This window comes from Acipenser ruthenus, chromosome 1 (assembly GCF_902713425.1).
Source record: "Acipenser ruthenus chromosome 1, fAciRut3.2 maternal haplotype, whole genome shotgun sequence".
Classification (NCBI taxonomy): Eukaryota; Metazoa; Chordata; class Actinopteri; order Acipenseriformes; family Acipenseridae; genus Acipenser; species Acipenser ruthenus.
In genome coordinates this window covers 13661213-13684017 of record NC_081189.1, presented here as the reverse complement: position 1 = coordinate 13684017, position 22805 = coordinate 13661213, and the positions used below count along the sequence as shown (strand labels likewise).

General features: G+C 36.5%; 1 protein-coding gene across 1 annotated transcript; it reads left to right on the top strand.

The window, feature by feature from the left end:
- Positions 1-929: 929 nt before the first annotated feature.
- On the top strand, positions 930-22436 carry LOC117403632 (vitamin D-binding protein-like). The gene is made up of 13 exons (XM_034925029.2): positions 930-1069; positions 1695-1764; positions 2073-2205; positions 8606-8817; positions 8997-9129; positions 9256-9344; positions 10173-10302; positions 12354-12559; positions 19531-19663; positions 20350-20447; positions 20906-21038; positions 21530-21580; positions 22282-22436. The coding sequence occupies exons 1-12, from the start codon at positions 1006-1008 to the stop codon at positions 21578-21580; spliced, it is 1452 nt and encodes a 483-aa protein (XP_034780920.2). The 5' UTR covers positions 930-1005; the 3' UTR covers positions 22282-22436.
- Positions 22437-22805: the final 369 nt, after the last annotated feature.

Below are 22805 nucleotides of genomic sequence, written 5' to 3'. Positions count from 1 at the left end.
GCAATTGTGATTGTCTTTTTTAAAGAGACTTGAGATATATGTTCAAATAATAGATGTCAGTGGGTCCATCACATGTATTATTTTTATTTCTATTCATTTTGTCATTGGTTCCACCACGTTTGTATTTGTATGATGAATTATTCATTGTATGGTTAACAATGAGTACAATCACAAATAATATAATTGGATGTAATTATCTTTTACCTGAGGATGTATTCAATGCTACATAATATGTTTATTTAGCAGACGTCTTTATCCAAGGCGACTTACAGAGACTAGGGTGTGTGAACTATGCATCAGCTGCAGAGTCACTTACAAGTACATCTCACCCGAAAGACGGAGCACAAGGAGGTTAAGTGACTTGCTCAGGGTCACACAATTAGTCAGTGGCTGAGGTGGGTTTTGAACCGGGGACCTCCTGGTTATAAGCCCTTTTCTTTAACCTATGGATTATTACAACTCATTATGATGGGTGTATGAAATGTAATGTATAATTGAATCACATATGTATGTCCATATATATTGTTGAATCATTCTTCTGTGAATGGGATGACATGCTCCAGAGTTAGGATTGCAGTCATTTAGGTAAATCTAAATCAGTGGTGCACAACTCAAGTCATGGAGGGCTGGTGTCCCTCCTGGTTTTTGTTCTAACCATACCCTAAATTAGTTAATTGGACCAATTAAGTTTCTAATAAGGTCCAATAAAGTACTTTAGGGTGCAGCTGGAATAAAAACCTGCAGGGACACCAGCCCTCCAGGACCGAGTTGTGCACCACTGATCTAAATTCTGCTTTGCTTGCAAATGTTACATGTTGTGCCTTTTAACAGTTGATGACCCTTTGATAATCTGTTTACCTTGTTTGAAAGATGGCTAGATTTGCTAGGTTAATATTTGACATGACAAACTCAAATTGGCTTTACATTCTACAGAACCGCTTCCAGAGGGACCTAGTAATCGCTCAGCAGTCTGAAAAATAATTAAGAATAGATACTAATTAAAACATGAAGATAGTTCAGATTATTTTGTTTACTGCCGCAGTGACCTTTGTTCACTCAAGATCCAGAGGTAAAAAAAAAATGATAATAATAATCAATATATATATACAGTATAATGATCATTATATTATATAGTCTGCATTTATATGTGAAAGTTGAATTGTCTGAAGCGTATTGTTAAAAGTCATTATGTATTTTAATATTGCCTATTGCCTTTTCTGCCATTTGATGCTTTCCAGAAATGTATTTTGACTGTATTGTATCTTTAGTTTCAAATGAGTTTATCAGGTGAAGTGACATTGCTGCAGAAATCTTATACACTATGTTTTGCTGTGTTTTTTGCATTACATTAAACATTAAAAGCGCATGAAGCATTATATATAATGAAAACAAATTGCAATGAATCATCCTGTACTCTGTACCTGGAATGAATGATCTTGTACTTTTTAGTAAAAAGAACCCTTTGTATTTATCAAAAGTAATGAAAAACTATGATCAGATTTCTTTCTCAGAAATTTGCACAAGGTGTATGTGAACCAAACAAAACTGTTAGTGTTACACTAGAAGGAACAGTGGAGGCATTGTTGAGTCCTTCAGTTAAATGTGTTACTTGTTTTTCTGTAGTTAAACAAAAATGGAGCAAATTGCATTTCGATGTCAAGACATTAACCTGGCCCAATATTCTTTCATTGCAGGCAAAGACTATGAAAAAGAGAAAATATGCCAACAGTACTCAATGTTGGGAAGAGAGAAATTCAAAGCCAGGTATGTGTGTAAACCATACTGTGGATCTTTCTGTGGTTCACCTAGTGTTTAAATTACGAATAAAAACTATTCAGTTCTTTGGTTTCGACCCCTGATACTAATAACTGAAATAAAATACTGTGCATAATCTAGTTAGCATGGGTTAAGACAAAACAAATGTGTTTTAAATTGGCTGTGAAGTCTCCGTGAGGTGATTTAATTCTGTAATGAGGCGTGTTTGTCAATCATGAACTCACTCAATTATAGATACGTGTTTGACATACAGTATGAAGCAGTGTTTACAGTAAAGTATATTTTTCTTTCTTTAGTGGGATTGTTATTTACAGCCAGAAATTCTCAACCTCTACATTTGAACAAGTGAATGCTGTTCTTGATGCAATGGTAAACCTGGCGGACAATTGTTGTGCAGAGGGTGCTGATCCTAACTGCTATGATGAGGGGGTGAGTCGAAGCTGAATTAAAACGGAGCACTTCAGTATAATTCCAAAGACTGAAAGCATCATCATTTTTATTTATTTTATTTTATTGAAAACCCCTCTTTTTACCATTACTGAACACATTTAAGATCAAGACTGGCAGTATACAGTGTACTGTATATATTTTCTCAGTGGGCGAACTTCCTCCGTGCTATTTTCCCTCCGAAACACAATTACTGATATTGAAAATAATTAAGGCCCTACATAAAAATGCAACTCAATTGCGACCAAATCACAGACACGTAGTTATAGTGGTTTGATTATGAAGGTAAAAAAGCCATACAAACAGCGTTTAATTTTCTTATTTCGTAAAAATAACTATCTGAAATAGCAGAAACGTGAAATAACTAGCATTCTTTTTTAATGGCAATTTTACATACATGTATAAGTAGAAATGTTTTACAGTCAATTTTACAAGTCCAGCAAACTGTGTAGACTGACCAGTGCATTTACAGGATTTCACAGTGAATAAAGTTGGAACACAAAAGCGAGCCCAGACATACCTGTATATTTACAGTTTACAGGAATTAAATTTCAAACAGAAATGCACTCTGTAAATTTTTCAGATACTGCCAAGCATGGTCTATAGCACTGACAAACATACTTTTTCTGAAAGCGTTGCAGTGTTTTTGCTTGAATTCATGCTGCACTGTCTGTACAAGGACACATGTGATCAAGTGAGCATTCCCTAGGGCTTTGGAAAAGTGTTCTTCACTTCAGGTACCTCCTACATAAAAGCGAACATGGGTTGCAAACTGTTTGTTTTTATCTACCTCTTAAAAAAATGTAAAACATGTTAAAAAAAGTTAAAGTTAAAGTAGTAATTAATAATATATAGTAGACTACATGTGTTATTACTGATCGTGCTGTTTGTTCAGTGACTTGTTCACAGTGTGTTCGTAAAGTTTATTCAAAGTAATCAGTCTGCATCCAGTTGTTTGATTTCTACAACTTGTCATTCAAACCGGAGACTAGTTGCTGTTCCTGTTGGGCTTACTCTATTGTTGCTGACATTGACATTCAGAGGGTGCGTATTCGAATGGAGATTTTCTTTCAGCAAGCAGAAAAAGGTCAAATACATAAAATAATACTGTATTTATGTATTTTTCAGGTTAAAGGGCATCTCCGATCCATTTTTTAATATACAGACACCTCTTACATGCCTTAAAGCAGGGGTCTCCAACCTTGGTCCTGGAGAGCTACAGGGTCTTCTGGTTTCCGTTTCAACTGAGCTCTCAGTTACGTTTTCATTGGGTTCTCGAGCTTCCCCGCGCTTCCTCCGCCAGTGGATTTGCTGCTGATTAGACCCCAGAGTCATGTTTACCAATCCTCTGACTTGACCTTCTATATATATGAGCAGGGATCTGATCTGAGTAACACTAATATACATGCAGTGGACGCCATTACTTATAGAGCAGGTTGGTCTGTCCAGCTAGTACAAAGGAAGTTACAGGCTGAATTCATTGTTGTACAATGTTGATGGTTTTAAGATAGATTACCTAATGCATCAGCCAGTCTTTCTGTTGTAACATTAAAAGGGCTGCACGTGCCTTGGGCTTTTCTTGAATTACACTGTGTGCAGTTGGGTAGTGTGGAGCTCCCTGAATTGATAAACATCTCACATTTAACCATCATGACAATAAATTGACATCAAAGATTTAAACATTTCACTCAAAATTTGAAGATTGAATTTTTACAACCTTTCCTTCTTTGGTTTAAAATCATATAGAATCTTGTGCAGATGTCTTATCTGTCTTACCTTTGATGTTTGCTAAGCAGTTTCAAATTTGAACCACACATGCTTTCTTGTGTTGTGTTTTGAACCTGCAGATTACAAAGCATGAAAAGCTCTATAGCTTTCCCAACCCCAATCTAGGTTTACTGAGCTGTTTGAAGAGCTTACCTTTATTTTCTGACCAGGCACTTAAAAAAATCAATTTCATGGCGTACATTTTAGATGTCAACGGGGTGGCATGTGTATATATTAGCTTGTGACATAAAAGACCTTTTCCACAGACCAAACTCATATTTCTCAGTCAGCCTAGGTCTATCAAAACTGCAGTATACTGTAATACAGTTTAACACAATACCACCAGATCTTGGTACAAATCAGTAATCATGCAGTATACACAGTATTGTGCTCTTGATATTTCTAGCAATCTTGTAAGCCAGAAAAATAGTAGCTATATCATGGTGCATTAGAGGCTAATCTTACCTGAGACACGTCGCCGTGGTGATGAGTAACACCATGGCAAATCAATGCAATTTCTGAAGTGACGATCCTGTCTACCTGCTTTTTAAAAAAAAAAAAATGTTTAGATAATTTCGGCGTTTATCGCTTAGGATGTTCACAAAGACAAATACCACATAGTTTTGTATTTCTACTTTTATTTTCAAAACCATTCAAATACATGTTTAGTTACTGAAATGTGTCTGCTAAAACAGTATCTCATTTACAGTAACTCGTTATAGCATCTACAATGTCACTGCAACAACAAAGAAGGCCTTCTAAAAATGAGTTACAATATTTTTTGTTCTTATATGGCCCTTCAATTTTAAGATATCAGTAATTGAAAGGATTACTAACTTCAGTACACTTTAACGGTAGGCATTTGCTAACTCTCAGTTTTAAAAACTTAGCTATGGTTCACCAACAGAACACAGTGGAGTGATCGCAGTATCATTAAGTAATTGTAGGACAGTATAGCCACGTGTGAAAACTTTAACAATAAAGCCGAAACTAAAACGTTTCAAAACTAAAACGTTTGCCCTGGCACAGAATTTGTTAAAAGTTGCCGCTCTTGTCACAGGGACGATAGTTTGTGTCCTCTCATTGCACAAAAAAAGGTAACTTCAGCAGATTGGGTCTTTGTTGACCCAATTTTCTGAAGTTAGCTTGGTTTAGACAAAGCTATCATTTGGTACCTCAGCATGTTACAAATCTACCCTGGTTTCAAGTAGTTTACAACATCCCTTTGTTATGAAATTTGTCAGACCTACATATGGTAGTGGAATTATGGTAGAGTGTTTTGCCAAAACGTCAGACTTCTCTTGTCATCCATTTTAACGCAGACCAATACAGTGGACTTTTTTTCCTGTTATGTAAGAGATTTTGTAGTCACAAAGAGATTATATCTTTTTTAATCCATTCACTTTTATTATAAATATACCAATAATAAACGTATGTATTTGTCTTGCAATTAGAGCGAGGCTATAGTAACCATTAGCATTTTTTTTTCACAAAATGTTAATTGTTTTAATGTGTAAAATTCATCTTAATGGTATAACTGGCAACAGGAAATATACAGATATCGACAATAACAATCCAAAGCAAATTTGCTCCATTGTTACAGACTTTCTAACAAGTCTGGCATAAACCATTTTGGCTGCTTCTTAATTAACTCACACAAAACGGTTTAACCTAAAAAAGAACAGTCCTACAGGTACCACAGTAGGAGGCGCAGTTTACACAGCCTCAGAGTTTCTGATCGCATCATAAATTCCAGATTTCCTAAATCCATTGATAGAAATGTCCGGTCTGCTTTAAAAAATTCTCATATTCACTTTGACATCCGACACATTCTTTCCCATGTCTAGCGCGCGATTCTTTCTTTAACATGTGCTGCATACCACCAGTCTGACAGAGGGCGGGATCGCACACTCTATGCCACACTCTGATTGGTGGAAGTATTATTGGTGATCCAATCCAAACAGCCAATAAAGCCAAAATAAATTCCACTTCAAAATGCCCCGTTGTATGGTATGTCAAAGAAAATATTAAAGGAAGGTTGGTGTTTCTTATGCGTTTCACTTAAAACCCGGACATTAGGCTGTCCAGGCTTGTTAATTCCTACCACCCGGACACGGATGCCAATTCCTGGACTGTCCGGGTCAAACCCGGACAGGTGTCAACCCTATAAAAAGAGTAACATAATAATTTAGGCAATGTTAATCAAAAACGAAATCCTATGCAAACATGTAATTAAATCATGTTATAGTTTCTAATAATAATAATGTTGCTGTTGATACAGCTAGTTCAGTAAGAATGCTATACCTACAATGAATCCAGGAAACAAGCAGTCAGCTAAAGGACTATGCATGTGTGCATGTTTAAAACAGTGTGATATTTGACCATAGTGTTTATGTATGTATTGGGGTTATCGATTTTTTTTCTGATTTTTTTTTTATAAAGAAAGTCAATGCATTAGTTCATTATATTATACAAAAAAAACATTGCTATAAAACATTTTTACAGTTTATATTTCAATGTATGTAACATAGCAGCCTTCTTACAGTTGTGTAAGGCCTTATCTCATTGATTAAATCCTTCGGCCATGCCTTTATTCCTGCTCATATGAGTTCAAACAATATGTATCTACCCCTAGGAGTTCAAAATATATTTTTGAATCACTAATCTATTGGGTGATTATGTATCGTTGTGTATTGGGGCTATCTATAGTGTATGCAGCACGTACAGTACCATTAGTATGGAAAAATGAATATGCTTGCCTTAAAATGCTATTTTTCCATTTCAGATTATCTCTCGAATCTACTTTCTGATACATTTGTTAAATTGGCAGTTCTCGTCCACATTAGTAGTTATTCATTTAAATTTGCAGCAGCAGATATTTTACAAAAGGCTTTGAAATTGGCCAGCTAACGTTCTGCTAACATTTGTTGTCAATATATACATTATCTAAAAGGTACATTTTTTATAAATTATTTTTATAAATGTGTGCCATTATTTTGACAGTGAAGATAAACTGTCCATATTTGTTTCCACACAAACTGGTGGGTGTCCGTGGAGTCCAGTTGATTGTTGTGGTATGTTTTTGTTGAAGCTGTGCTGCCCCCCGCTGTAGAAAATAGGTACTGGTTTAAATGAGAAAACAAAATGCTTATTCTCACAGAAATGCCTTTTAATTAAGCAGTATTGAGGTCACAAGGACCATCGGCACCATTTGGCAGAAAGGGTGGTAACCATTGCTATTATATATATATTTTTTAAATTACACAAACAAAGCTCTGTGAGTTCTGTGGCCATGACGGTCACACCATGCTTTAGGAGAACTCTACCAGTATGCTACATACTGCAAAAGGAACTTGTAGTATTTTACATACTACTGATAATGAATCAAAAGCTAAAAGTGAATTGAATTGGGCTTAAGATCTGATTTCTGATTGAGTGCACTGAGGGGTTAAACTATGAACAGAAAACAGTTACAATGGAATCACATTTAATTATAAAATGCAACATTACTGTGGAACACAAGCTCATTTAAATAGATATGATGATTGCATGTACAATTCTGAAACAAGCCTCCCAGCCATTGATTAGGTTGCTGTCTGAAATTTGAAGATTGACATGTTCACTGAGATTACAAGGAAAGGGTGTTTGCTGTTGTTGTTGACAGCAGCAACCCTTTATCATCATCGTCCTTCATGGAGAGTTGAATGTTCCATGAAATGTGTCACCATGAATAAACAATTATTAATTTCAATGCAGTAAGAAATTATGTTTTAGTGAGTAAATAAAAAAAAAATACAAAATTGTAGTTACTGCCATTTCTATACATTAAGAACAAGCAGTGGGAATTGAAATGTAATTCAGCTGGTAAACATGGTGAAATTAGATTGTAACTTTGCAGGTTCCCTTGCGTTTAACTTCAGTGTGCAGCCTTTAGCCAATACCACAATTATTTGTTGTTCACCATCCTTGAAGGTGCTTTGCTACACTTTGAGATTCTTTAACCATAGTTAGAGCTTGACGTTTTCAGGTTTTATTTCTGATCAAATTTAAACTTATTTTGAGCCTATTCTAGTTTCTAATTAAACTCAGAAAAATATGTTAATGTTAATTCTTTTACAGAATTGTTTTACTTTCATCACTGAGCCTGATTTTGTTTCACTTAAGGTTAATTTCAAACAGATGTGACAAATGAAGTTAATTGCTCATCACTGTTCCTAATTGCATTTCATTCTTGCAATCACAGAGTTGTCCTGACAGATTTTCTTTTCAAAATAAAATACCCAGTACACTGATAGGAAGTCCATCATTTAAAATCAATTTAAAATAAATCTTAAACCTAGTCTTTAATTAGTAGTTTTCTCTTTAATAGGATGCAGAGACAGTATAACCACTACTAACTAAAATTTAAAGGGAGCTAGAGATTTGGAAAATAAAAAAACAAAAAGTTCAAGCCCTAACCATAGTATACCACAATGAACTTTTATAAGGGTACATACTGTATGAATAACAACAGCAATCCATGTTAAATTGCACAATTATCCCCGTGAACTGTCTTTTTCTGTCCCTTATTGTTTTTGACTGTGTTGCCACAATATTATTCGTGTTCCTCAAACAGGCTACTGCTATGTCTGAAGTCTCTTGCATGGAGGATTCCCCCTTTCCGAAACACCCAGGAATCACAAAGTGTTGTGAAGAACAGAGCCTGGAGAGAAAACTGTGTTTGGCTAATCTGCGTGTCCTTTCAGAAGAGTTTCCTTCCCTCGAGGAGCCAACAGATGATGAAGTTTGTAAGCAATTCACAGCAGATCCCAAAGGTTATATGGAGAGGTAAGACATGAACATGAATTACAAGTTTGAAGAACAATTACACCTTTGCAACTATCTTACTTACAGTCTTGGGGGGGGGGGGGGGGCATTATGTCATACATAGTTGTGACCAATGGTGGACTCTTTGAATGATACTGAAAGTGGATCATACTGTACACTTAAATGTGTCCATGTCTTAGGTATCTTTATGAACTGGCAAGAAGGCATGGAAGTGTCCCGGCTGGATTAGTACTAAATGCTACTGACAACTATTCAAGAATGGTTGCATCCTGCTGCAGTTCATCTCAATCCAAAGTCTGTTTTCTTAAAGAGGTAATCTTAATTTGATGATCTCATTTTATTCCCCTTGCTCTTAAACACAAGAACGGTTGAAAACAATTCACTAAACTGTATATTGTTTTCTATAATTAATTCTGCATTTTGTACTTTAAATTATAGAGACTACAACAAAAGGATTCCAAGTTATTTTTACGATTAGCTTCCCATCTTTGCCACAACCAAGTGCATTTCAAATCTCTCAGTACTGGGTAAGTAGACAAGATTAATCCCAGCATACATTTTACCAAGTGTGTTTGGTTGTAATGACAGAATTGTGTGACTTTCCAGTTTGCAGTTTCTCTTACTCCTCATCAAATCGAAGAATTCCTCACAACGTGGGGGCTGCAAAATGGAAGGCTAGATTGTTTTTACGTTGTATCATTTTTTGAATCTCATAAATTAAAAAATCATTTAGATTGAATATGCTCCAGGGTTGCTATAAAAAAAAACATTCAAAGTTTGCTGGCCATAAGGTTTGAGGAGAATGTAAAATTAAGTTAATGGCGTTAAATGGCTTATAAGATTTTTTCCAGAGCCACCAGAGGGTACATGTATATATGGGGCGCTCTGGTCAGATTTGATCCCTACTGTATATACCCTCTGGTAGGAAAAGAACAAAAGCGTATCATTACTGGAGCCAGCATCGCAGCCGTTGTGTGTGCTGATGCGCTAGGGAGGCACATAAGCTGATCCCAGGAGCTAGCATTACACTTCAGCCATCAACACCTGACAGAAGGATATCTACATCATCGTATGGAAGGAAACGCAAATGGATGGAGACACAGATGGATCACATTAGTTTACTGTAAAGCTACGTTTTAGTTGGCGCTTTTCTTGGCGAGAGCCGAGTTCAAATCAGCATGAAGTTTTAACATCTACTCTCGTGTAATGGAAATCTGCATGTTCTCTATCAAATGTAAACCTTATTTAACATTCCCTTAAAATGTACTAATTTAAGCATTATTGTATTTATTATTGTTTTTTATCTTGTTGATAAAACAGTGTTTAAAGTGCGTTGATATTTTTGTGTTGGTTAGATTGGCGGTACGTTTTGGACAGATGATACCTAGTGCTTCATTTGAAGAAGTCTTACCTGTAGCCGACTATCTTCAACAAGGACTTGCAAAATGCTGTTTCAATCCAAACCCTGAATGCCTTATTAAAGAGGTAAGAATTATTTCCATGGAAAAAGCAGCTTGAAAGAAAAAATGTTTTGAGTATGAGCATCAGAAGCTCAAGATTGAAGTAAACAGGCAGGTTAGAGTAAAGTATACACATCCAAAATCATGATATTATCTTGAGTATTGCAGAATTACAGGTAAACTACAAACAATGGCCTGGTTTCTATGCAGCTTAAAAAGACGATTCTCTCCCTCTCCACCGCAGATACCATGCACATTCCTTGCGCTATAAAACACTGTATGACTTTAAAGGGTGAGTAAATCACCTTCTCATGTTAAAAAGCAGTGGAAACATGTCTGGAAGACGTACATTATGCTTACAAGACTTCAGCAGTGAAAATCCTGTGTGTGACATAACCTCACGCAACTTTCTGCTATAACTAACGGCTGTACAAAGTAATGCTTTATTATCTGAGATCTGCTATAAGTAGCCCTGGCAAGCTTCTTTGACCAAAGAGGAAAAAATAGGCATACAGCACGAGGGGTTTAGAGACCTTTTCGTTCAGTGTTTTTTTTTTTTTTTTTTATGAAACCATTTATTCAACGTTTCAGATTATTGCCATCTGACTCATAAATTGCTTTATAAAAATGAATTGTACACTAGCCTTAAAGAGTAAGTAGCAGGGTTCCGAAAAATATAGCGTTATACATCCCCACGTGTTGCTACAACTGTTTAAATAATGTACTTGTAATTTCTCTTTTCATTGTTCACATCCTGACAACTTGTTTACACTTATAACTTTAGTCTGTTTCAAAGCTCTTTTCAAAATGGCCACTCTAGTGCACTGGGGTTTGAGATCTGTCCTCTAAATCAGTTGATCTCAAACTTTTTGGACTTCACCCCCCCACCCCCCATTTTATACAGTGCACAACTAATTCATTTTAACGTTTTGTTTTGTTTATGGATTTTGCGATACCTGCACGATGGGTGTCTTCAGTAATAGTCGTATCTACAATGTATCGACAATAAGTGAAACAATCAACCATTTTGTTACAGACTTTCTAACAAGTCTGCCACAAAAAAAAAATTCTGTTACTTAATTAAACCCTTGTAATAATAATAATAATAATAATAATAATAATAATAATAATAATAATAATAACACAAAAATGCTTAACATAAAAAAGAACACTGCCTCTGGGTTTCTGATCACATCAATTGAACATATGAACAGAGAGATAGACAAGCAGGGTGTAACACTCCTCTTAATAGCGTCTGCCAAAAAAATATATCCTTTTCAAGTTTAATCACAAAGTTCTCTACTTGTATGTAAAAATGTAAGTGTAACTTACACTGAATAATTTGTACTAAAGAAGGTCCTTAAGTTTCAAACCAATACCGAGTATCATGTCGCACATATCGGATCAAAATAATTGTCTTGATCCAAATTAATGATTTGTGAAAGCTGATATTAATCAGCATGGAAACGAGAAGTAAAGTTAATAGCAAAACTCACATTTTAATGATAGTTTCATCCCCTTAGTTTTCATTAAAAAAATATTTAAAAAAAACAAACAAAAAAAAAACCAGGTTTGTTATATGACAATAATAACAAAAATCTGTTTGGTTTTGGTCCCTTGCTGCGTTTTCACATGTACTGTACCACATGGAACTATATAAATGGAATTGATTTGCAGGTTCTGCTTCAAAAATGGAATTTCAAAAAGCCCACAGGCCATTGGTTAATGTCTTGTATTAATAAAATCATCTCTTTCAGCACAGCACAGCAAGCTGGGGTTTTAGTGGATGTTAATTTCCCCCTAGATATAATGTGACTGCGTGAGCCTTGTGTTCTAGCTACAGGTACAGGGGACAGATTAATGGTTACGCTCTGGTGCACCAGCTGAACTCAGAGAACACGTGTGAGACCCCCAGTGAGATCACAGGGGAGCTTTAAACTTCTGAGTTTTAAAAAGTAACCAGGATTGTGATGATGTACAAAGTGGATCTAAAACATGAGAAGAATACATTAGTTACATTAACTGCAATATTTCAGATGTGTACTATAATAGTAGTTTTTTTTTGTTTTTCTCTAGTTTATAGGATTGAAGACAGTCTTGTGCACGAATTCCACCTTACTTGCCAAGTATGATAAATTAGAAAAATGTTGTACTAAACCTTGTCTGGATGTTTTACCCTGCGTTGATTCATTGGACGCCCAACCTCCTACTCAATTAGCAGAAATACAAGAGCCTGATAATGAAGATCTCTGCAAAGATGCTAGTTCTGTCACTATTAAGAAGTAAGTACAAACATATGTATTTCAAAATACAAAAAGAAATGTAAGGGTCCTTTTCATTATCCAATTGGTGTGCAGAGCAGGCTGAACAAAAGCATGAATTAATTAATAGTAGTGTGAATGTGAAGGAGAGCCATGGAATTTGAAGATGAAAATAAAAAGAATTGAAACTGAGAACTGAAAAAGCAGACTTTAACTCTAGAACGACCAAGACCGTCATTTTTTTTACTGTTTTTGGAATTTAAATTTAAATTGCGGTGTGTGTGTTTAAGATAAGGAGCTGTGCTTTCCTGACTTTTCCTAAATATATGTACTAATTAACCTAACAAAGAAAGAATTGTGTAGCTGCAAAAATTAGGGAAATACCTATTCCGACCGGGAGCAGTCAAATTGACATCTACATATAAAACATATTATAACAATGAAATGTTGCTGTATTATTTGGATTTATTAGTCGGGACTTGCCACCCTCTATTGAACTTTGATTATATCAGTCTGCATTCCTCAAGTGAGCAGTCTTCTGACATTTCTATTGTTTCAATGAGCCTCCTGATAGCCCATCAATTAGCCTTGACAGCTCATGGTGCCCGGCTGTCTGTCTGCAATGGTTAATATATAAGTCACTCGTTACCCCAATACACATTGAAAATGGATCGCGGAAGACGCAAGACAGCAAAGCAGTGTTTGGAATTACTGCACATTTTTCCAAACAACGATTCTGATGCAGCAGAGACGGACAATGACGAATCTGGCTCTGAGGCAGACTGGGCTTGCGAAGATGAATCTTCCAGCAGCAGTGACAGTGAGGAGGATGCCAGCGAAGTGCCAGGACAGAGTGCATGAAGAGCGTGCAGGAGATCCCGTGGGAGAAGAAGCAATTCTGTGGCAGCCCCTGCAAGGATGCCAGCCACTTCACCTGCATCAGCCCCTGCACCTGATCCAGCTGCTACTTCACCTGAGGCAGCCACTTCTCCAGCGGTAGCGCCAGCACCACCTGGCACTCAAGAGGCTGGTAATGATGGCACTGTCTGGAACACTATAAATCCTGGTGTTGAAGCTGCAGGTAGAAGGGGTGAACATAATATTTTGAGGGACGTTCTAGGGCCCATAGCATATGCAAAACGCAACACTGATGAGAGTGTATTGAGTGCTTTTCATTATGTAGGCAATATAAACCCATTTATTTATTTATTTTTAATTTAGTCGTTGCCAATTATTTTTTTATTATTTTCTCCCAATTTGGAATGGCCAATTATTTTTAGGCTCAGCTCACCGCTACCACCCCTGCACTGACTCGGGAGGGTGAAGACAAACACACGCTGTCCTCCGAAGCGTGTGCCGTCAGCCTACCGCTTTTTTTCACACTGCGGACTCACCATGCAGCCAACCAAGAGCCACAGTGTCGGAGGACAATGCAGCTCTCGGGCAGCTTACAGGCAAGCCCGCAGGAGCCCGGCCAGACTACAGGGGTGGCTGGAGCGCGGTGAGCCGAGGACACCCTAGCCGACCTAAACCCTCCCCCCAGGCGACGCTCGGCCAATTGTGTGCCACCCCCTGGGAACTCCCATCCATGGTTGGCTGTGGAATAGCTTGGACTCGAACCAGCAACGTCCAGGCTATAGGGCGCATCCTGCATTCCACGCGGAGCGCCTTTACTGGATGTGCCACTCGGGAGCCCCCACACATTTTTAACTCATTTACATTGTTTCAGTTGTACAGTTTTGTATGTACATGATATACTTGTATAGACACAAATTTATTTTCCAATATTAGTTTATTTTGTTTTTTAACCATTTTTGAGATTGCGCTCTATGTAATATGTCTGTATATAAACACATTTCTGTTCAAATGTCCGTTTATTTACAATGTTTCGATTGTGTAGATGCTTTATATGACATTCCTGAATAAAACTACGACTTATATTAAATTGTTTGTCCTTTCATTATAATATTTCTGTTGTTTTTAATACGCCGGTCAAATTGACCGCTCATGGTTGTTCTAGGCATGTGTATAAACGCGGTCATTCTAGTGTTAATTAGATAAATACAGTAGATAATGGCCACTTGCAGAATCTCCGTTAGCCAACTGTTTTATGACAAAAAGAAGCCTAATATTATGATACTGCAGCAGTTGGGGGTATTTTATTATTGTTTTAATAAAACATATGACAAGCAGTCTATAGCTATTCAATTGATTCTCAGCACTGGCATTTTATAAAATATTTACATAATTGTTAAAAAATAAATAAATGAAAACAATAAAATAAATGTAGAAGATTTTACCCTTCCTCAACTCCATGGCATTAGAAGCAGCGTGTTTAACAGGCGCAGACCAGGTGTAGCTTGTAGAAGTACACGACTGAACAAAAACAAATAGTGTGTCCTGCACCGAAGCCCGCAATATGTATTATTATTATTATTTGTTTATTTAGCAGACACCTTTATCCAAGGCGACTTACAGAGACTAGGGTGTGTGAACTATGCATCAGCTGCAGAGTCACTTACAATTATATCTCACCCGAAAGACGGAGCACAAGGAGGTTAAGTGACTTGCTCAGGGTCACACAATGAGTCAGTGGCTGAGGTGGGATTTGAACCGGGGACCTGCTGGTTATAAGCCCTTTTCTTTAACCACTGGACCACACAGTGAAAACAGATGGATCATGTCCCATGTTCAAACTATAATTGAACCATGACTGTTGTACTTGTGTACAGGCTGATCAGTGATGACCCACTTGCATCCAGATTTGTGTTTTCCAGTGGTTGTTTTCTGCAAACTTTGCCATGCCAGGTAGATAAATAAGGATACAGTATAAATGAAAATAATACAAAATTAACTGCAGCGTATTTAACACTGCCATCTAGTGTATTAGATAAACCATCAGTGGCTGTGTGATAATGCCAATGAGTGGTTAAGAAAGGAGACAGGAATCACACCAAACAGGAGAGGGACTCAAACAGGAGTCTGGCCTCATGGGACACGCACACAATGAAATGATTTATTAAAATGAAATACATACTATAGGAGGAGAGTGGCTCAGCACAGGTTTTGCTTTACATTTGCACCCTTAAGCAGCACAGCCTTTGCCAATGTAATATGGGACAGAGGACCATTCACACATCTCAGCCTATATTCACACTTTAAATATGGCTGTACTAACAGAGTATTCCATTGCTCAACCTGGTCAAAATGCAGACTTTGTTTTTCTGCAAATATAAGTACAAAAGTCCTGCGCTGTCAGAAATGGTAGAAAATGGTCACAGCTTTACATCAAGTGGAATTCTATGAAGGTCAGATTGAACAGACAAGGGAGAAAAGGTTAACACTGAAATGTGGAGGCAAATGTCTCAGCTAATGCTGTTAGTAAGCTATCAGGGAAAAAAGGGTTAGCTTACTGGTTCTTTAAAGAATAACAAATGGCATGAAAGAACATTTATTGAGCACCTGGCAGCATTACCCAAGGAAATCAAAGGCTCTCATACAGAGAGCTCGCAAATGTTCTTAGAAAAGGCACTAGACATAGCTGAATGAAGAGTTATACAGTGTAAGTTAATAAATCATATTTGGATTGAGATTCTGACTGCTCACATCGTGCAAAATGATGTCTCTTATAATAAGGGGCACCTACACACAAAGTATCTGTATTAACTTATAAATTTAAAAAATAATTGACTATGGAACTGGTGTTGAATATATAGATTAATCTTAGAAGTGTGCCAGATTACTTTGGACAGAATGCCATCTGTACACAGGATAGCTTGTACTGGTATTTTGACAAATCTTTGACAGGTCATTTTCATACATGAGATTTATATTAGGTAAAAACAAATCACAAGAATATGAAGAAGACAAGGCCTGTCCTAACCTGAATCCTACCCTATGAGTAGTCCACCTTGATCCCCAGTATCCTTTGTTCTCCTTCACTGCCTATTTTAACCATCTTTCCTATTCTGTCAGAAAGTAATTTAGGTTCAGGTGAGGTGAACAAACTGCTTCTGTAAAAAAAAAATGTTACTTAGGTGGCAGTAACACTATGTAACACAATTTTTGTTCCTGGGTAGTAAGTGTTATTTCCTAATTGCTTATGCCTCAAAAGTATAGAAAATGGCTATTATTCCCCACAAACTTTGCTTTTGTGACCAGGACAGTGATATTTTGAAATTTACCTATTTCCAATGAGAAAACGGGCGAATTTGTGTCTTTTCGTTTACATAAAGTCAGAAAAAAACAACATATGAATCCAAATTAACATGTATTTATACTAAAGTAATACAAAAATGACTACAAAAGATTTAGAAGTAAGTAGTTTTTCGAGATTTACGATTATACTGTAAATCACTTTCACGAATCAGCCCCCAAATGTAGTCTCCTATCATTTTCTCGTTATACTGTCCTTCACTGACAGCTCATCCAGGAGCCTCAAAGCCGTGCTGCTCCTTAAAGGTAACAAGTACCCGTCTCTTCCCCTGGCTCACTCGGTGCACCTCAAAGAGGATTACAACAGCATCAAGACCTTGCTGGAAGCCTTGAAGTATGATGAGTATGGCTGGGACCCCGGAAGGTGATGATGCCACCACTGCACATCAAATTGGGCATTATGAAACAATTTGTCAGAGCTCTAGATAAGGAGTCGGCAGCCTTCAAGTACCTTCAAGACTTCTTCCCTAAGCTGTCTGAGGCAGAGGTCAAAGCCGGTGTCTTCGTCGGACCACAGATAAAGAAGATCCTGGAGTGCAATGAATTCCCCAAGAAGCTCACTAGTAAGGAGAAAGTGGCTTGGAACAGCTTTGTCGCAGTGGTTCGGGGCTTCCTGGGCAATCACAAGGCCGAAAACTATGTGGAGCTGGTTGAGACTCTGGTAAAGAACTACGGCACAATGGGCTGTAGGATGTTCATCAAAGTCCATATCCTTGATGCTCATCTTGATAAATTGAAGGAGAACATGGGAGCGTACTCGGAGGAGCAAGGCGAGCGCTTCCACCAGGATATACTGGACTTTGAACGCCACTACCAAGGACAGTATATAGACAAGGGCAGCAGTGTGGAGTAGTGGTAAGGGCTCTGGACTCTTGGCCGGAGGGTTGTGGGTTCAATCCCCAGTGGGGGACACTGCTGTTGTACCCTTGAGCAAGGTACTTTACCTAGATTGCTCCAGTAAAAAAAAAAAAAACCCCAACTGTATAAATGGGTAATTGTATGTAAAAATAATAATGTGATATCTGTATAATGTGAAATAATGTGATATCTTGTAACAATTGTAAGTCGTCCTGGATAAGGGCGTCTGCTAAGAAATAAATAATAATAATAATAACGAGAACATGATGGGAGACTACATTTGAGGGCTGATTCGTGAAAGTGATTTACAGTATAATCGTAAATCTCGAAAAACTGCTCACTTCTAAATCTTTTGTAGTCATTTTTGTATTACTTTAGTATAAATACATGTTAATTTGGATCATATGTTGTTTTTTTCTGACTTTATGTGAACGAAAAGACACAAATTCGCCCGTTTTCTCATTGGAAATAGGTAAATTTCAAAATATCACTGTCCTGGTCACAAAAGCAAAGTTTGTGGGGAATAATAGCCATTTTCTATACTTTTGAGGCATAAGCAATTAGGAAATAACACTTACTACCCAGGAACCAAAAAAAAAAAAAAATTGTTACACAGTGTAATCTGTGAACAAAAATAGGTCTCTCAAGCACGTCTTATGATCTATGAAAAAACACAAGTACATAAAAGCCTAAGAATATTGACAGTGTTGTTAACCACATCTCTTCGATTCAGATCATCTTTCAGACCTCTTTCTGCCATTAGTCTTATACGTAGAGATGTATCTGTATGCTCCACAGGCTCCTTTAGCATTGATCTTTTTCTTTTGCATTGATCTCTTTTTCTGCTTGATCTTCTTTCTTGTTTTTGTTTTCTTTTTACCACTTTTCTCGCAGCCTTTTTTTCTCAAACTTTTTGGAATCATGCCCCACCTTAGCATTTTTTTATTTCGTGTTAATTGGAGCATCCCCTGGCCACAATAGCGAGAATTATAAATCACAGTGAAGTATTTGCCATCACTCCAGTATATCTTATCTTGTATACAGATGTCATCCCGTGCACCACACCTAATTCCAATGTTCAAACATCAAAACAAAAGAAAAAAAAAAACACACTGCTATTTACTGTAAGCTGTTTACACTATTTTATATTTTATGAAAGCCTGGCCAATTTTTCTTTTTTTCTTTTTTTTTTACAGTTGAAAAACTTGTCCCGGGCCCGAAAATGTCTGTGGGCGGCACTGGGTAGCCACTACAATGGGGCACTAGAGACAAAGTGCACATTGTTTAATTTCTCTTGCTAGGGCCATTCTTTACACCCCATGTTTACTTCATGGCATTCTAGGCACCGAGCATGTAAGCTGACCAAGAGTTTTTGTTTATTCATGGTGGTAAAAAGTAGGCCTCAACTTCTGTTTGTTTATCTACTTACCTGGCCATTTATTTAACAAATACATAGTTTATATTTTATTATACATTGATTCAGTGTTTAAGTTTCCTTTCTTGGCTACCTTAAACCTAGTAAAAAATAGCTTCCAGTAAATAGCAATGTCTGAATTATACTTTAAGAAAAAATGTTCACTCAAGTGCAAAAGGCTAAGAATATGTACAATTTAATACATGGTAACCCTTACAAATCAAGTGTAGGTTTAGTGGAAATAATCAATGCTTTTTGTTGCCTAAAACTGTGTTTGTTGATGGGCACCCATATTCAGCATTCAAAACACTGGCTGATTAAAAAAAAACAACACATTGTATTTGAGTAATAACAACATGAACCACTCCAAATGGTTACAAACATCATAAAAAGGTCATGGGAAAATCCAGTTCAAAGCTGCTTACTCTTTCATTTTCACAATCTTGTTGTTTTTATGCAATGCTTTCTCTACAGCAGAAGTAATGTATTCATTATGGATGTTTAGGTACTTCTTTGAGATTGGAAAAAGACACCATTATCTTCCAATCCCAATTCTTGCAACAATTTTTGGAGGTTTCAACAAGATGGTGAATTCTTGCTGCAGTGCTGAGGACTCCAACACTTGCTTAAATACTAAGGTAAAAAAAAAAAAAAAAAAATGTTTATGTTCTTTTTTTACCGGTAACTCAAACGATATTATTATTTTGAATAAAACTACTTACACCTGTTAATCCTGTAAGTATCTGAAATCAGCAGTCTCTGAATAGTCGGTGTGAATTCACATTTACAGTCTGTTAGTGATACGGAGAACAACACACTTTTCAAACTCAATACAAAGCGATTATGCTCTATGTCTACACTGCCTTGGTGCTTTATTAGGACCTCTATAAGCCATTAGATTTGGCATCGCCCCGATGTGGGCAGTTTTTCCTGGTACACCTTGGGTCCCTTGATTACCCGGGGAGGCTGAACGAATGCCTCAGTTTGCGGAAGCCCCGTTGTGGATCAGCTTCTCCCAGCAGTGCCGCAGTTGCACCGTAACGGTGAGGACTGCTTCAAAACAACAGCGCACCCATCCATCATGCCAGAATTGTGCATGAATGCTTTGGGGATCATGACAAACTTCAGGCATCTTCAATGCAGGATCTCAATTGAGTTGATCATGTTTGAGATCAACGTGAAGATGCATTCGTCATCATGATCCTCTGCCTACCTCTCAGAATGGTTTAACAGCACCTTGTCAAGTCAAGGTTGCGATCAGGGTAAGATACAGGTCCTAATAAAGTGGCCAGACAGTGTCTAATGCATTTATTCTCTGTTCCAGAAACCCCTGATGAAGAAAGAGATTGGAACATTTATATCAAAGGCTAATGAGATATGTGAAAATTATCGGAAACTGGATTTCACTGTTTATAAAGAAAGGTGAGTTTTATTTTATTCAAAATCTCATTCAAACAAAGCTAATAATCTCTGGACAAACAAAATGACCTAAAACAAATTGGTATTCTCTGTACTTTATACTCATCATCAATTGTGAATTTCATATATGCAATACATCAAACACAGCCAAAAAGCAGTCTGAAAATAGCCTTCACAATAACTTGTTTGTTGAGCAATTATAAAGAGAAAGTTATTGCAATTATATGATACAAAAATATAAAAATTTTAATGCATACACGCTTAGAGCCATTATGGTTGGGGTATATCTTGAAAGCAAATTCAATCATTGTAAAACCAAAATGGTCTTTTCTTTGAAGTGAGAATTAATACATCATATAACCCTCTGATAATAAACTCTGTTCAGCACATTATTATTAAAAGAGATGTATGTTTTTCAATCATGGTATTAAAATTATCTTTATTTTAAAAACCTGGTAAAGGACGCTGACACATTTTCAAGAGAAGTTACCTGGTGCCACTAAGGATGAAATCAACAAAAAAGTTGAACACCAGACAGAGTTTGCTTCAACTTGCTGTTTCCCAAAAGGACCACCATTGCGGTGTCAGAAGCTGGTAATGAAAACTAAACTTTTTACATTCACTTTAACCTCAGATTTACACTTCCAATTAGTGCCGTTCACAGTGTTTGTTTAACAGTTTGTGAATGGTATTCACATTTATCACAGATTTAAAAAAAACAAAAAAAAAAAACAAAGCTTTTTTATGTGATCGCAAAAAAAAAAGAGAAAAAAAAAGAAAGTATGCTTTGGGTATCCCATAGCAATCTAATCCTGGTGAGACCACTCAAGAAGGATGTAACTCATCCAATCCAAGCCTCCCAAAACATGCTTTAATGATACTGCAGGCAGAACCTTTTTTCAGGATACATATTTGCTTTGTGGTAGCTGTCTTAGCCCCATATTAATAAAGCAATTATTCAGAGCTGCTGAAATTAACGTCACCCACTTGCAATGACTTTTACAATAATAATGATTGTGTGTACAAATAATTACCAGTGAATGTATTTATTAATTTATGTATTCATTTTTTTTATATATTTACAGGTAAACACAATTGGACACACATGTGAAGGCGATACATGTTTATTAATTTAGGTATGTGATTAAATTGACTCTTAAATGTTATTTATAGATTTGTACTATGTGGTTTTACCTAAATGACTGGGCTAAATCAGCAATAATGCGGATGTAATATGCAAAAACAGACCTTTAAATTGTTAGTTGGTTGTTTCAATGACTAGGTTTGTAATATACACTCCAGGACGAATTGAATGGCCTGTTTCTGCTTACCGGATATCGAGTTTGTATGCACTTTGATAAAATGAGAAATATATTTTTCAAAACACCAAGTATAAATGCAGACAGCTGGGTAACAGGGGCACCTAATTTAAAAAAAATAAATAAATAAAAAAATTCCTAAAGGAATTTTCAATTATAGTATGTTTTAGTTACTAGAGCAACGACTGGTCATTCACAAAGCAACCTGCTCAGACTGACACAGTGTAAGGTTAACGTACATGTACAGTACCCTGAAGAAAATGTGCTGCTCAGTATTACATTATTTAGTGAAGGTGTAAAGACACTTGTATTCTGAATTGTATAAACTGTGTTCATCCAATGAATAATCAGAGGCCAAAAAGTGAAAATTGAAATAATAAGAAAAACAATCCCCCAGTAATGCTATTCTTTCATCTGGGCTTATAGTATTGCCTTGCAGCCAGTATACTGGATATTAATGGTGTATAGAGACAATGAAAATGATGGATTAATTCAATTATTTTCTGACTTATTTTCAGGAGCTCTCAATGGAAGTCCCTTTCTGGATACAGCATATATTTAAAATTACAAATAATTGTAGATAATACAACAGTGTATAGTAAAAACTAAAAACTAATTGCATTGGTATGACGTATGAACTTTCAGTCATCAAATAAAATGAAGGATAAAAATATGTTATGTTTTTTTTAAGCTGTTTTAAAGATCTGTTATGCCTTGGTCCAATGGTCTTTGCTCTCTGAGCCTTCAATTCAGCTGTATTTTAGCACATGTTTTTCCTTGCATGGAGAAAAACACCAATTGCAACACTAAAATGAATAAGAAAAAAAAATAAGATTATTTACAAGCCCCCAAATCAAATGTCTGAGCTGTCTCTGGGTTAGGAACTTGAAAATCGAATCTACCCCCCATATTTAATGAACATTCTTATAATATAAACATGATCAATTTACATTTCTGAAGCAACAGAAAATGTAATAAAAAACAGATGTACTCAACTTTTCTATTAAAGAACTGTATCCTAATGCGGTATGTATTTTTACAC

Excerpts from the sequence above, each read along its gene's own strand:
- LOC117403632 (XM_034925029.2), top strand. The coding sequence starts at position 1,006 with ATGAAGATAGTTCAGATTATTTTGTTTACTGCCGCAGTGACCTTTGTT. Across the intron at positions 1,765-2,072 it reads AGAGAGAAATTCAAAGCCAG|TGGGATTGTTATTTACAGCC; the intron begins GTATGTGTGTAA and ends TTCTTTCTTTAG. Across the intron at positions 21,039-21,529 it reads CATTGCGGTGTCAGAAGCTG|GTAAACACAATTGGACACAC; the intron begins GTAATGAAAACT and ends ATATATTTACAG.